Raw genomic sequence first — 14,374 nt, 5'->3', positions numbered from 1 at the left:
TTGTAAGCCGAAAACCAGTTAACAATAAAAGTAATATTGTAGAACAAAAGCAGACTGGTGCTTTTCATTTATTAGTTGGATGTACTTCAGTGGGATGTGAAATTTCTCCAATGGTTTCCATAACACGGAGGCAGTCAGTGCTATCATATGCTTCTCAGAAATCAATGAAGGTAAGATGTAATTCCCAGTTGAACTCATAAAATTCTTCTCTATCAGCTGCCTCAAGGTAAATATGTAGTCAAGAGTGGACTGTCCATTAACAAAGCCACATTGATAGGGGCCTACAATTCCTTCAGCCATTGGTTTCAAGCGGTTTAGCAGCAGTGTTATAAAGACTTTGCAACCAGTTTCAAGTAATGAAATCCCTTGGTAGTTGGGCACTTATGTAGCATCACCCTTCTTGAAGATGGGGCATATAATTGCTCCCTTCCATTCTGCATGAATTGTTTTCGCTGTCCAAATGTAGATATTAACAGCTTCAAAGCCTCCATCAGTGTTTCACTTCCCAAGTGGAGCCTCTTGGCTGTGATAGCGCTACCTCCTGGAGCCTTGTTGTTCTTGAGGATCTTAAGCATGAGACTCATTTCTTCCTTTGATGGTTCAGGGACTTCCACTCTATCAAATTGGGCCTGCATGTGTATTGTAAGTGCTGTTGGAATGCCACGATCCTGTAAGTTCTCAAAAGGTTTTTTAAATAGATCTGCTTGCTCTAATAATGGTACCACTTCACCACTCTCAATTATTTGAACCAGTGTATTTGTTGATAGACAGCTCTCACAAGTTTGAGGCCCAGAAAAAGGAGCGTGATGGCTTTGATTCTTTGACCCCTATCAACAGACTTTTGTAGTGTTCCCATTTCTTCTTCCTTAAGAGCTGATCTGTGTTACATCTCATCTCATAATAAGTGATCTTTGCATCTCCCAAAAATTGTTGTAGTCATTTTTGCCTCTTCCATAATTTGGTCTCTACAGATTCCTGACATTCTTCATAGAACCAAATTTTCAATTGTGCATTTTGGATGACAAACAATTTCATCATTTGCACTCACTAATGCTGCATTCCATAATGCCAACCATACATCTTCCACATAGTTAGTAAAGGCTGTTAGTGGCACCAAAGTTAGTGTCCAGTCCGCAACAAATGAGACAGAAGCTGAAATTGAGGATAGCAAAGCAAAAGCTGAAATGCATAACTCTGTTTTCAAATGTTCCTTTACAAAGGAAAACATAGGAGAATTGCCCCAATTTAATCCTCATACCACTGAAAAGATGAGTGAAATCATCTTTAGTGTCATTGGAATTGAGAAACAGATGAAATCATTAAAACTGAACAAATCCCCCCGGCCTGTTGGAATCCCTGTCAGATTCTATGTTGAACATGTGGGTGAGTTAGCCCCTCTTCTAACTATGATCCATCATAGATCCCATCAACAGAAAACCATGCTCAGTAGTTAGAAGAAAGTACAGGTAACAGACATCTACAAGAAGGACATTTATTTGTGCTGCCCTTCTCTGTATATTTTCAGCAATCCCCTGTTAGTCATCTTTGGTACATGTCCCATGCACTTAAGCAATATTCTAGAAGGGGTGACACGAGTGATTTGTAAGTATTCTTCTTTGTAGACTGATTGCACTTCCCCAGTATTCTACCAATTTATGATGAACAACAAAAGAGTGGTTTTGCGCATCACAAAACAAAAAGATATAGTCTCCTATGCCTATAATATCAGTGAGCCACAGTTGGAATCAACCAGCTCATACAAGTACTTGGGTGTAACACTTTGCAGCGATATTAAATGGAATGATCACATAGGCTTGGTTGTGGGTGAAGCTGCTAGTAGGCATCAGTTTATTGGTATTTGTTTATTTTAACGCAGATTATTTTAAAATAAAATGAATGAAAAATAAAAAATATTCATTAATAAGGTCTTCATCTATTCTGAAAACTGGTTTACTCCCAATAACAGCCACTGAAAATATATTTATAAGCAGGTTCAATGAACAAAAATATACTGCAAAATTAATAGACAATGGCTTCTCAGATCCTGACTTGTAGTTCCGTATGTTAAATGTTAATAATGATCAAGATACAAAGCCTACCAAAGCTGTGTTGAAGAGGGTAGTTAATAAGCCAAATTGAATTATTTTAGAAAATTACTCAAAGATATGAACTGAAATGGTGTGCACAGCATTCCAGACGTGAATAGCCACCTGTTTGTTAGACCCTTGGGAGAGCATTACGGTGATGCTGAAGAAACTGAACTCATCGACTCTTAAGGGTAGACCTAAACTTTTCTGAAGATCTGCTAAAAAAAATTTTCAAGAACTGGTTTTAAATGATGAATCTAGGAATATATTACAACCCCCCCCCCCCCCCCCCCCATGTGTTGCTGTGCTAGGGATCGCAAGGACAAGATTAGAATAATTACAGCAGCCACGGAGACTTTCAAACAATCATCCTTCCTGCACTACATATGTGAATAGGATGAGAAGAAACCCCAATAATGGGCACAGTGGGGCGTACCCTTTGCCATGCATTTCGCAGTGGTTTGCAGAGTGTGGATGTAGTCGTATGTGTCAGGATCCTCTGATGTTGTGAGTTGTTCTGCAGTCTTATCTTGACAGTGCTGTCTCATTTCAAATTCTACTCCAAGCGAAGATTTAATGTTTATATCTTTAAAAACATAGTGGTTCCTATGAATGGAGCATCCCTCCTTTCTTCATATGTGCTCTGAACAAATTAAATGTTAACCCAAATCATTATAACACTCAACATATTGATGCCAGTGGTCACATGATGTTGAGGGCGGCATATCATTTTAACTCGCTTTTTTGGCACTCATTCATTGTTGCAAATAAGTAGTTTCATAATTTTAATACTCTAGTCTCCCCAACGTAAAGGATGGTGCAACTCTCTTGGCATTTTACCACTTGTGATAGCGACTATTCCCGTAAGTTTTCTGCTATTAGCTCAGCCAATTTTGATTTCCCTTCTCTGTTGGGTGAAGGCTATGCCTGGTATAATACAATCTACTAATATAAACAACAGGAACCGTACACTTTAATGAAGCTGATCATAGCTCAAAACAGGTACAAATCCAACACTGGTATGCCTTGATGCTGACTGTCTTTAACAGGTCACACTCTATATTGTACTCAACACCTTTGTGTATTCTACTTCCCAGCTCACTCACTATAACCACAGTGTCTTTTGCTGATATTTTTAAATCTTAGTCCTCTATCACCTGACTCAGACCAGCACTAGGTTAAAAAGAAATTGATGATTTGTTATTCTGATCATAGCTCATCCTGCAAAAGTTGGCCTACTCCTCTAGCATGAGACTTACCCATTACAAAACTTTCTTCCTCATTACTGATTTCATTGTGTTCTTAGTGTTCAAAGCCATACTAAAAGTTTGTTGTCTTCTTTCTACATCAGCATCTGCTGGATGTTCATGACATGAGTTCACTATAGGCCTGCTAAGCTATCATCTGAGCTGTAGACATGGTTTTGTTTTGACCCTTGATTAATGTGCATCAGTCACATATTTGTATAGAGTGTAACCATGTATGTGAGTGAAACTTGGATGATTAACAGTTTGGACTATAAGAGAATAGAAGCTTTTAAGATGTGGTGCTACAGAAGAATGCTGAAGATTAGCTGAGTAGATCATGTAACTAACGATGAAGTGCTGAGTAGAACTCAGGAGAAATTTATAGCACAACCTGACCAGAAAAAGCGATTAGTTGGTAGGACACTTTCTGAGACATCAAAGGATCCCAATTTAACATTGGAAGGAAGTATGGGGAGTAAAACTCATAGAGGGACACCAAGAGATCGAGAAGGATTGCTTCACACAAATCTTTTATCTTTGATGTTGTAATATAAAAAACCTAGTCTCACAAATTTGTTGATTAAGCATATTTAGAAGGATATATGTCGCAGTAGTTATTTGGAGATGAAGAGGCTTGCATAGGATAGAGTAGCACGGAGAGCTGCATCAAACCAGTCTTCAGACTGAAGAGCACGACAACAATATTCTCAGCAAACATAACATTTTTCAGCAGTCTGTTATTTTCAGTGGAAGATCGTTACGTTACAAGATAAGGATATGTGTAAAGCACTCCTTTATAATGCTTTAGTATATAATGAAAAAATAAATTAGCATGTTTTTTTAGCTGCTTAGCATTACATTATTAGTAATAATGTAAAAAGAAATTTTCTGTTTTGATTATTGAATCTGCTGTCTTGATACTGTATATTATTCTTGTTTTTATGCGGAGGATGTAGGAAATTTAAAATGTCACCTGGTATTTTGTGGGCAATGCAGAATGTACTGTGATCGTGTATATCTGCAGTTTATTTGCAATGTTGTTGTTAACTCATTTTTGCAGGTGTACGGGTTGTACTAAAACTTTCTACTGTGGACAGTGCTGTCGTGATTCATCTTGGCGAGAGTACCACAGATATGAATGCTCTGGTGGCCTAGAATTATTGCACTCTGTTGGCATAGCCCATTTAGCATTGCGTGTTGTGCTTAAGGCAGATCCTCTGTGTTCTGAAAACAGCAAATTTATAAAACATCCACCAGACAAATCAGACTGTGTTGAATCATTCGGAAATAAAAATAATAATTATCCTGCTGTGTACAGCCTGCTACCTCATATTGAGAACATGGAAAATGATGACTTCTTTCAGTATGCTCTGGTATGTACTGGTATGACAATGCTTAAACTGTTATTTCTTTATTAAACCATTTCCATAAATGAAATGCAATTTTTGGTTTGCATTACCCGCAACATTTTCTATGCAATGGTTCCAATTCAAGTAGTTTGTAATCCCTAGGTTTTTAGATGAAATTTAAGAATTATTATAGTACATTTTATTGACTGAGTTAAAACAGGAGAGAACCACTGCTTATCCAGGCATTGAAGAAGAAGCAACTGAAATGAGACTGACAGCCACTCACGTTTTTAATTTCTTTCAACCTCAAACTTCTGAAACTGTTAAAAAGGAATTCTACATCTATACAATTAATCTGCAGTTCACAAATAAATGTTTAGCAGAGGGTTCTTAGAAACACTTTTAGACCATTTCTCAACCTTTCCTCTAAAAAAAAATGAATATTTAAATCTTTCCATGCGAGCTCTGATTTCTCTCATTTTATTACAATGGTATTTTCTCCCTATATTGGTGGTAGTCAACAAGCTTTTTTGGCATTTGGAAGAGAAAATTGGTATTAGAAATTTCATGGAAAGATGTTGCTGTAATGAAATACGGAGACTTACAAGCAGTCGTTCTTCCCACGCACAATTCGTGAATGGAACAGGGAAGGGGGGATCAGATAGTGGTACAATAAGTACCCTCCGCCACACACCGTACGGTGGCTCGCGGAGTATAGATGTAGATGTAGATGTAGAAAAATGCCTTTGTTTTAATGATTCCACCCCCAGTTCAGTTATCATATTCATGACATTGACTCCTCAATTTTGTGATAACACAAAATGAGATGCTTTTCTTGGAACTTTTTCAGCGTTCTTCATCAATCCCACTTGGTAAAGATCCCATAATGTGCAAGAGTACTCCAGAAAAGGATGAGCAAGTGTAGTGTTGGCCGTTTATTTAGTCAATTTGTTGCATCTGCTAAGTGTTCTGTCAATGAAATGCAGTCTTTGGTTTGCATTACCCACAAGATTTTCTGTGTAGTGATTCTATGTAGTAATTACAGTTTAAGTAGTTTCTAATCCTTAGGTATGTAGATGAAATTGCACCCTTTAAATTTATATTATTTACTGTGTAACCAAAATTTAAAAGATTTTAGTACTCATGTGGAGGATGTCACACTTTCTATTGTTTAGGGTTTGTCACATTTTGCACCAGGCAATTATCTTGTCTAAATAATTTTGGTCATCTAAATCAGTCTTAGTCAACACTGTCCCTACCGCCCACTAGTAGGCGTTGCAGATTTCACAATGGGAGGTAGGAGTTTTAAACATTTTCATTAGGTTTTCATAAAATTTTGCAGTAGCTATGAAAGGTTGACTATCACTGTCCTAAATCATCCTGATCTTCTGACTAGTTCACTAGACAGTAAATGACAGCATAACCCGCAAATGGTCTGAGAGGGCTGCTCAGAAATCATTTATATAGCTTACAAACAGCAGAGTGCGTATAACACTTTCTTTGGAAATCCTAGATATTACTTTCGTTTTATTAGATGACATGCCATTAATTACTATGAGCTGTAACCTGTGTGACAGAAAATTGTGAATTCAGTCACACAACTGAGAATACTCCATAGGCACACAATCTCATTAGAAGCCACTTGTGAGGAATGGAATCAATTTCATATCTGGTGTTTATAGCATTCATTACTTTGTGTGAATAAAGAGCATGATGTATTTCACAAGAATAGTATTTTATGAACCCATGCTGGATATTTGTCAATAGATCACTGTCTCCAGGGTATTTCATAATGCTGGATAACAGTAAAAAAGTAAGAGTTATCAGTCTGAACACTGATTTGAACATAGTATATGTTCCAAAAGACTATTACAGAGTGTTTCAGTGATATGAGCCTGTAGCTCAACAGATTACTTCCATTTACTTTCTGGTGTGACCTTTGCAACAATGCAACATTTTTTCATAGAGAGAGCAGTTGTATAATATTGCTAAAAATTGAAGACTTGTCTATATTGAGTGTCTGAAGCTGCTATGCTACAACAGGGGTATCTACTTCCAAATTACTCATGCTGGTAGCTGTTCTTGATTTGAATACTGGAATATTTTACCTAGAGAGATGCAAAAATAGGAAATGGGGAAGAGAGCTGGGCACAAGATGTATGGAGGGTTGGAAAAAGTACACATTATACCAAGCCCTTGGTTGAAGTAGACACTAGATTGAGAACATACAATTAACAGAAGTTCAAATTCCAATGGAAAAGTTATCATTATTATTGTGACCACATGAAACTTCTGCAGTGTGAGAAATTTGCATGCTTACCTTAGTGCCTGGCATGGCACTGTGTCCTTTAGTTTACTCATTTTAAGCTAATACATTTGAGAAAATATCTTTCCTAATGTATTATCACTGTTTGCCCTTTGTGGCTCAAAATGAGTAAACGATAGAAACTACTTTCACCCGGTCATAACTGTGGGTTTTTTGATTGCTTGGTGAGGTGACACATAGGAACTGTAACTCATTAAATGTTAGTTCACTTTGTTACATTTATGAATAAAATATTTACTTAATTTTGAACACTTCTTTGCCACAGAATTACTGAATAATTTACAACTGTCATTGACTAGCAAAGCATCACTTAATGCACTAATTAATACACTATTTTCTTTAGGCTCGATGGTCATCCTTTACTAAAGTACAAGTTCCTCAGAAACTTCATTAACTCATTGGTCTTACAGTGTGATGTTGATTCCTTCAGATGAGGTCACAAACTGGGGCAGAGTGCATGAGGATGCTGCTATTCTAAGAGGGAGTGCATGTCTTCTGGAATGTCTCCCATTGGTTCTTATGCATTACAGCGAGCCCTCAATAACATAATTATTCGTATTGCTGACCGTGGTGTGGTGCCGCTATCTCTTGATGATATCACAGTTACAAATGTAGTTTACTGGCTACAGCACTGTAAGTTATGAGGGGCATTTGAAAAGTCAGTGCAAAAATAAAAACTACTTACGTGTTTGGGGTAAACAGTTTTTATTTTTCGACACAGTCCCCTTTTAAACTTATACACTTCCCAACGCTGTTCTAATTTGTTGATCCCTTCTGAGTAATAGGAATTGTCCAAGTCTGCAAAATAGCTATTAGTTGCTGCAATCACCTCCTTGTTTGAATAAAATCTTTGTCCCGCCATCCATTTCTTCAAATTGGGGAACAAATAGTAGTCTGAAGGAGTCAAGTCTGGAGAACAGGGGGGATGTGAAACAAGTTGGAATCCTATTTCCATTAATTTTGCGACCACAACTGCTGAGGTGTGTGCTGGTGCATTGTCATGATGGAAAAGGACTTTTCTGTGGTCCAATTGTTGGTGTCTTTCTTGCAGCTTGGTTTTCAAATGGTCCAATAATGATGATTAATATGTACCTGTAATATTTTTACCCTTTTCCAGATAGTCAATGAGGATTGTCCCTTGCGAATCCCAAAATACGGTCACCATAACCTTTCCGGCCGAAGGAATGGTCTTCGCCTTTTTGGTGCAGGTTCTCCCTTAGTAACCCATTATTTAGATTGTCGTTTGGTCTCAGGAGTATAGTAATGTATCCATGTTTCATCCACAGTGATGAAACAATGCTTTAAGTCCTGCGGATTCTTCCTGAACAGCTGCAAACCATCCTTGTAACACTTCACATGATTCCATTTTTGGTCAAGCGTGAGCAATTGCAGAACCCATCTTGCGGATATCTTTCTCATGTCGAAATGTTTATGCAAAATATTATGTACCTGTTCATTTGTGATACCCACAGCACTAGCAATCTCACGTGACTTAATTCTTCTGTCATCCGTCACCATATCATGGATTTTATCAATGATTTCTGGAGTCATAACCTCCACAGGGCGTCCAGAACGTTCAGCATCACTTGTGCCCATATGGCCACTCCAAAAATTTTGAAATCACTTATAAACTGTTCTAATTGAAGGTACAGAGTCACCGTAATGTTTATCAAGCTTCTGTTTAGTCTCCTGAGGCATTTTGCCTTTCATAAAGTAATGTTTAATCACCACACGAGATTCTTTTTTGTCCATTTTTTGACAATCACTCGACTTCCTTGATTCACACGAATACCAAACACAAAGCAATAGACCAATATGGCTGAAGCTTGGTGTGCGTTCTTTCCAAAGATGCTACTAACTAAACATGACCTCGGAACAGCACTGGTGGGTGCCATCTCTCAGACTTTGCACGGACTTTTCAAACGCTCCTCGTATACTGAGAGAAGTGGTCATCAGTTTGTAACCATTGTATACTTTCTTTGAAGGAGCAGCCAGTCTGTCATTTGCTCAGCCACATTGTTCAGTACTCAACCAATCAAGGTACCTTACATGTGCCTCTACCACTCCAGTGCTGTCCCTGTTGCAGTTATGTTTTGCTTACTTGAAATGTGGCTTTTAGCAGAGCCAGTGGACAGTAACCAGTCATTCAAAAGAAACTGCAAGAGGTATTTTAAAATCATTATTTTACCACAGTTGCATCAATAGCCAAATTGGAAGAATCAGGTTGCAGAGGTGAGCAGTGCTCATAATGAACCCTGAACAATAACTGCTTAAACTAATATCTAACAACTGGATGGCTGACTTTGCTCCATGGTTTGGAGCATCTGTATAAAGTGTTGTAGGAGTAGTAGTAAATATTTTAGGAGGTGGTAGACCTATTTGAATAAAACATTCCATGTCCAAGCTTTATTGGTTACAGAGAGATAGCTGGTTGCAGAGATAAGTTTTCATTTTGCATTTTGGTATTCTGGTTCTTACGGATTTATTTATTGAATGCCATTTTTATTTTTAAGGGCCAGTTTTGAAGTTATGCTTGAGCTGAATTTTTCATCTGTTATTGTGATTTGTTGACCAATTCTATTGTATCATTTAAGCATGTCATATGTATTTACAAATGCCACATATGCTGATATGTATGAGTTTTGTAATGCAAACATTGCTGCTGCTTGCAGAGAATATGTTAGACGATTTCACAATTACAGTACTAAATTCAAGAGTTTTTACTTGTGTTTTTACTAAACTGCATGAGAACGGTGCAGTGCGCGGCAGTTATATTAAGTTTCATCTGAAAATGCCGATAGACAGAATACGGATCACATGGAAGACAGTTTAGCACTTTTCCACCTGTTCTGTGTCTTTGACCACTACCCAACCACTCCTCTATTTGGTAAGCAGACATCTCTTGTCATATACATGTTCAAATTGGTTTTATTTTTATTCTTTTGCCCACATGTTCTACATGTTTGAGGAGCACTTCCCTATGGATTAACATTAAATCCAAGCACATTAAGTATTGTATGTGTTCTGCATTATTATTGAATGTATCATGTTCAACATCCACGAGGATCTCCTTACCGTGTGCCTCTGAAACAAAAAAAGTATCAAACCTTATCCCAGTAGTTCATGCAAATGATGAGTATGATTATAGGATATTTTGGTGTCCAATGATATTTTGATGCCCAGCTTCTGGCTCTTTATCAATTATCCAAATATACTTAGAGATGAAGTTGATTATTAGTGAAGAATTAAAAGTTACAACACAAATTTTCTCCCTAAAATGACACACAAAGGCTAGGGTATGTTTAAAACTTAAGACTGGAGACCAAGCAATTAAATTTTTAAAAAAATGCACATCAATCTTATCTCATCGTCAGCAAAAGCAGAGGATAGATACCCATTTAAACATACTGCTGTCCTCTCAAAAAATAAAAAATGCGCTTTGTTAAAATATTGTGTACTGAAATTGAATCGCAAATGTATAACAGATGGTCCTCTTGGGTAAGCAGCCATGGATCATGGATAATGTTCTATACAAAGACAGGTTAGCACTACTTTGTTCTGTGGTTTTTGTGTTGATAAGAACCTGAAGTAGAAGTCACATATTACAGGTATTAAATGGTTAAGCTGTGCATCATTTTCATTATTTATAATATAAGATTTTGGAGATAAAAATTCAAAAATGTTGACTTACTTTATCTATTTTCATTTACTAAGCTCTTGTGGCACCATACTCTGGGGCAACTGTTCATTGAGGACAAACGAGTCCATTGGTCAAAATTGTGGCTTGCTCTCAGAAGCCCAATGTAGACAACTTTTAAACAGTTGGACATACTGTTTAGCCATGAAATTTGATGATTCATGCAGTTGCTTTATATTGGAGATATTTGGAGGGCTGCCTTACTCCCCCATTAGGACTGTCAAAGGGAGAGGAGCTGTGTGAGAAGTCAGTGCTGACTCCTTCCCTTACCTGTGTAAGCATGTGACACACATAGAAATATTGGCAGTGCTTGGAGAAAATTATTGTGACCTAACTGTACTGTAGCAACATCGCAGCACTCTTACTCTCTTATTAAGGTTGTTGTCAACAAACAATAACAATTCTGAAATTGTGCTGTACTGAGATATCACACAAGAAGAGTTGGCGACAGTTGGTACCAGAAGTACCATGGACGTCTGTCCACAGCAAGAACATTGCTGCACGCAAACCAATAATGCTGCCCATGAGAATCGTGCCCCCTGTGAGTGACAGTGCCATCAGGAAGAGAGATCCATGCTTAGGTAACCATGAACTAGCAGACATTGTCAGTTCAAGTTGTAAGTCAATCCGAGTCTTGGTAGGAAGTTCTCGCAGAACTTTCGTCATGTCTTCAGCTCTTCAAGTTGTCGAATGGGATAGAAACAGTGCCTCATAGACAGACAGTGGTTAGTCTTCAGTAGAAACAGAACAGTGAATAGAATAATCATGTACGGACAGGGACCATCTGAGTACTGTTAGTTGGAACTGTTCTTCAAATAGTACTTCAAGACAGAAGATTAGTTTTCTTCCAACTTAAGTTCAGAGAACCTTATTGAGTTTATGTTCATGGAACTGTAGTCAGCACAAGAGTGATAGGCTAAACCTGTATTCTACAATTGCTGTAACCAATGTTACCCGAGTTGAGTAACATATTTCACTACTCACTATTCTGTGTTACTTTCATTGTATGTGTGCTGCCCTAAAATCCATACATCTGTCCTGCTGGGACACCTTTATTTGTCTCTTTCAGTGGGAACGAGAGTTTCTTCGAAGTGGACGCCCCCAGTCCACAACAGAAATAACAGAAGCAGTTGTAAATACAACACTAAAAGAAGAAATGACGTACACTCTGCTTTAGTCTGGCACAGAAGGAGTGAGATGTTCAGCAATAAACATTTTTGACCACCTACCCAGTGTTGGAAATAATTTATAATCAGTAATAAAATTAACTTCAAACAAAAGCTGAAATCATATCTGTGTGACAGCTCCTTCTAACTAGAAGAATTCCTGAATATGCAACACTATTTGTGTGTGTGTGTGTGTGTGTGTGTGTGTGTGTATTCGAGAGAGAGAGAGAGAGAGAGAGAGAGAGAGAGAGAGAGATCGAACATAATGAAATATAAATCACTAAGTGTAACAAAAAAAGACAATCATGTAATGGTCAGCATGTTGCCCCATCATAGCAATAGGTCACAATTCTGACCATAATTCATTCTGCAACAATTGTCCAATACCTCTAACATCAGAATTACCTAACACACTCTTGTTAGATAATCGGTGTAGTTTCTTGGATGGATGGACAGATAGATAGATAGATGGGGGGGGGGGGGGGGGGAATACAGCTATTTTTTTCCAGCCTTGTCTTATCTGAGTGTAAGCACCATCTCTAATGACCTCATTATTGATGGAACATTAAATCTAAGTCTTTTTAAAAAAAATATGAATCATATTAGTGCAGTACCTAACTGTTTGCCACTGTTTCCCATTTCAGACTGCTATATTGTTGCTTATATATCTGAAGGAGAGCACAGAATACTTTGATAACAGGCAGCTTACTAATCAAATTGAATCATTGCATATCTCTGATAAATCTGAGCTAAGCATTGATTTTATTGGGAGACTGATACTGAGACATATTGCACAGTTGATTTGCAATGCTCATGCTATTACCAAAATTGAGAGTGTGCCTGCTGTTCATAATGTTACAGAGGAAGCTCAAGTTCGTATTGCTACAGCAATATATCCATCTGCCAGTATGATGAATCATTCATGTAATCCAAACATTATTAGTAGGTAGGTGATTAGTGATACTAAAATTGTGTATGTATTACCAGACAGTTATGTCAATGTCTTATCTCTGTTATTATTATTATTTGCAGCTTTTATGGTGAATATGTTGTTGTGCGCGCCAGCAGAGAAATTGCAGCTGGTTCAGAAGTATTTAACTGCTACGGTAAGCCATCAGGCTTAACTTTCGTAAATGATGTTTATCAAACTATTTTTGGTGGATTTTGAGGAAAGTTTGAACGGATTATCAAGACAATATGAAAATTTTTTGGTAAAGCGTTGCTCTACAAATTATTTATTTATTTTTAAATGGCTTTATTTGTAGCAACGTCATGGCAGCTAAATGAAATCTTTTCCTTCACACAAGTTAATGAAATACAATGTCTGCCCAAAAAACTCTGAGACTGATTTTGTTTCTGGCATGTAAGTGACATCAGAAAAGCAGCTTGAACTAACAATTCTGAGCAACAATTATATATTCAACCAATCAGTTGTGAACAGACAGTGTGTAGTTGTGGACATGTGACCATACTGTATCAGCATTGTTGTGTGACAAATTACTTTGGAGCAACGTCTCTGAATCAAGAACTGAAGACATTTTCCAGAATGTTTTGAAGAAGAGAAAAGTCTGTGCAAAGTTTGTCTTGCATGCCTTGACTCCCTAACAAAAACCATGATGGATGGACACCTGCTGTGACTTTATTGAAATGTGAAATGCGGACAATTTTTTTCAGGAAAAACTTATCACGGGTTATGAGACTTGGTGTTATTGATACAAACTTGCTACGAAATTGTCATGAAGGGCCAGTACTTTGACAATGTAATTGACCTTCAAGCCAATGTGACACATGAATTGAACAACATTCCAAAGAAGGACTTTTCTGACAGTTTCATTTTTTTGTACAAGTGTTGTGTGCATTGTACTAAAGTGTGGGTAGACTGTATATAATATCTGAAGCATTAAAACCACCACCTTAACTTTTCTCTATTTCTTATTAATCCAGTCTTGAGAGGGTAGATCTTTCCAGATAGATGTACATACTTCAGCTGTTTTGGTTGAAGGGCATTAGAAAGGGGATATATAATGCTGGTGATGGTAGTGGTGGTGGTGGTGGTGGTGGTGGCGGTGGCGGTGGTAGCGGTAGCAGTAGTAGTAGTAGTAGTAGTAGTAGTAGTAGTAGTAGTGTGAGTCTGTTTGCACTGTGACATTACACACATAAAGCTATACCAAAATATAGGAGCAACAGACACTGCTGCATTGTTGTTGTATTCACCAGTTAAGCTTGGTGCTGTCCTAACTGGGAACTCAAGGAAACACATGCCCATGAAAAGTACAATTTGTTGGGTCATAGTGACATAAACATGAATACAATGAAAGTAGCATACACGTCTCGAATGCATTTAACAGTAGAGGGCCCAGAGGCTCATGCATGCCCTTGTAGAGAAGCTGTCCAAGTCAGGTGTTGCTGGTGTAATGTTGTGTGCCCACAGTGGACCAGGTGATGGTGATTGGTGACTGGACTGCTCCCGGCAGCCACCTCAGGTAGTTGTGGGTGTGCTGT

At 37.8% G+C, this 14,374-nt stretch overlaps 1 protein-coding gene across 1 annotated transcript in view; it reads left to right on the top strand.

Moving 5' to 3' along the window:
* LOC126481322 (SET and MYND domain-containing protein 4-like) overlaps window positions 1-14,374 on the top strand; it is a 117,358-nt gene that overhangs the window by 77,471 nt on the left and 25,513 nt on the right. The window contains exons 6-8 of the mRNA XM_050104986.1: window positions 4,395-4,707; window positions 12,517-12,818; window positions 12,905-12,978. Coding sequence (XP_049960943.1) covers window positions 4,395-4,707; window positions 12,517-12,818; window positions 12,905-12,978 — 689 coding nt within the window. The remainder of the gene's footprint in view (window positions 1-4,394; window positions 4,708-12,516; window positions 12,819-12,904; window positions 12,979-14,374) is intronic.

Source organism: Schistocerca serialis, chromosome 5 (assembly GCF_023864345.2).
Source record: "Schistocerca serialis cubense isolate TAMUIC-IGC-003099 chromosome 5, iqSchSeri2.2, whole genome shotgun sequence".
NCBI lineage: Eukaryota > Metazoa > Arthropoda > Insecta > Orthoptera > Acrididae > Schistocerca > Schistocerca serialis.
This window is presented reverse-complemented; position numbering and strand designations above follow the sequence as displayed.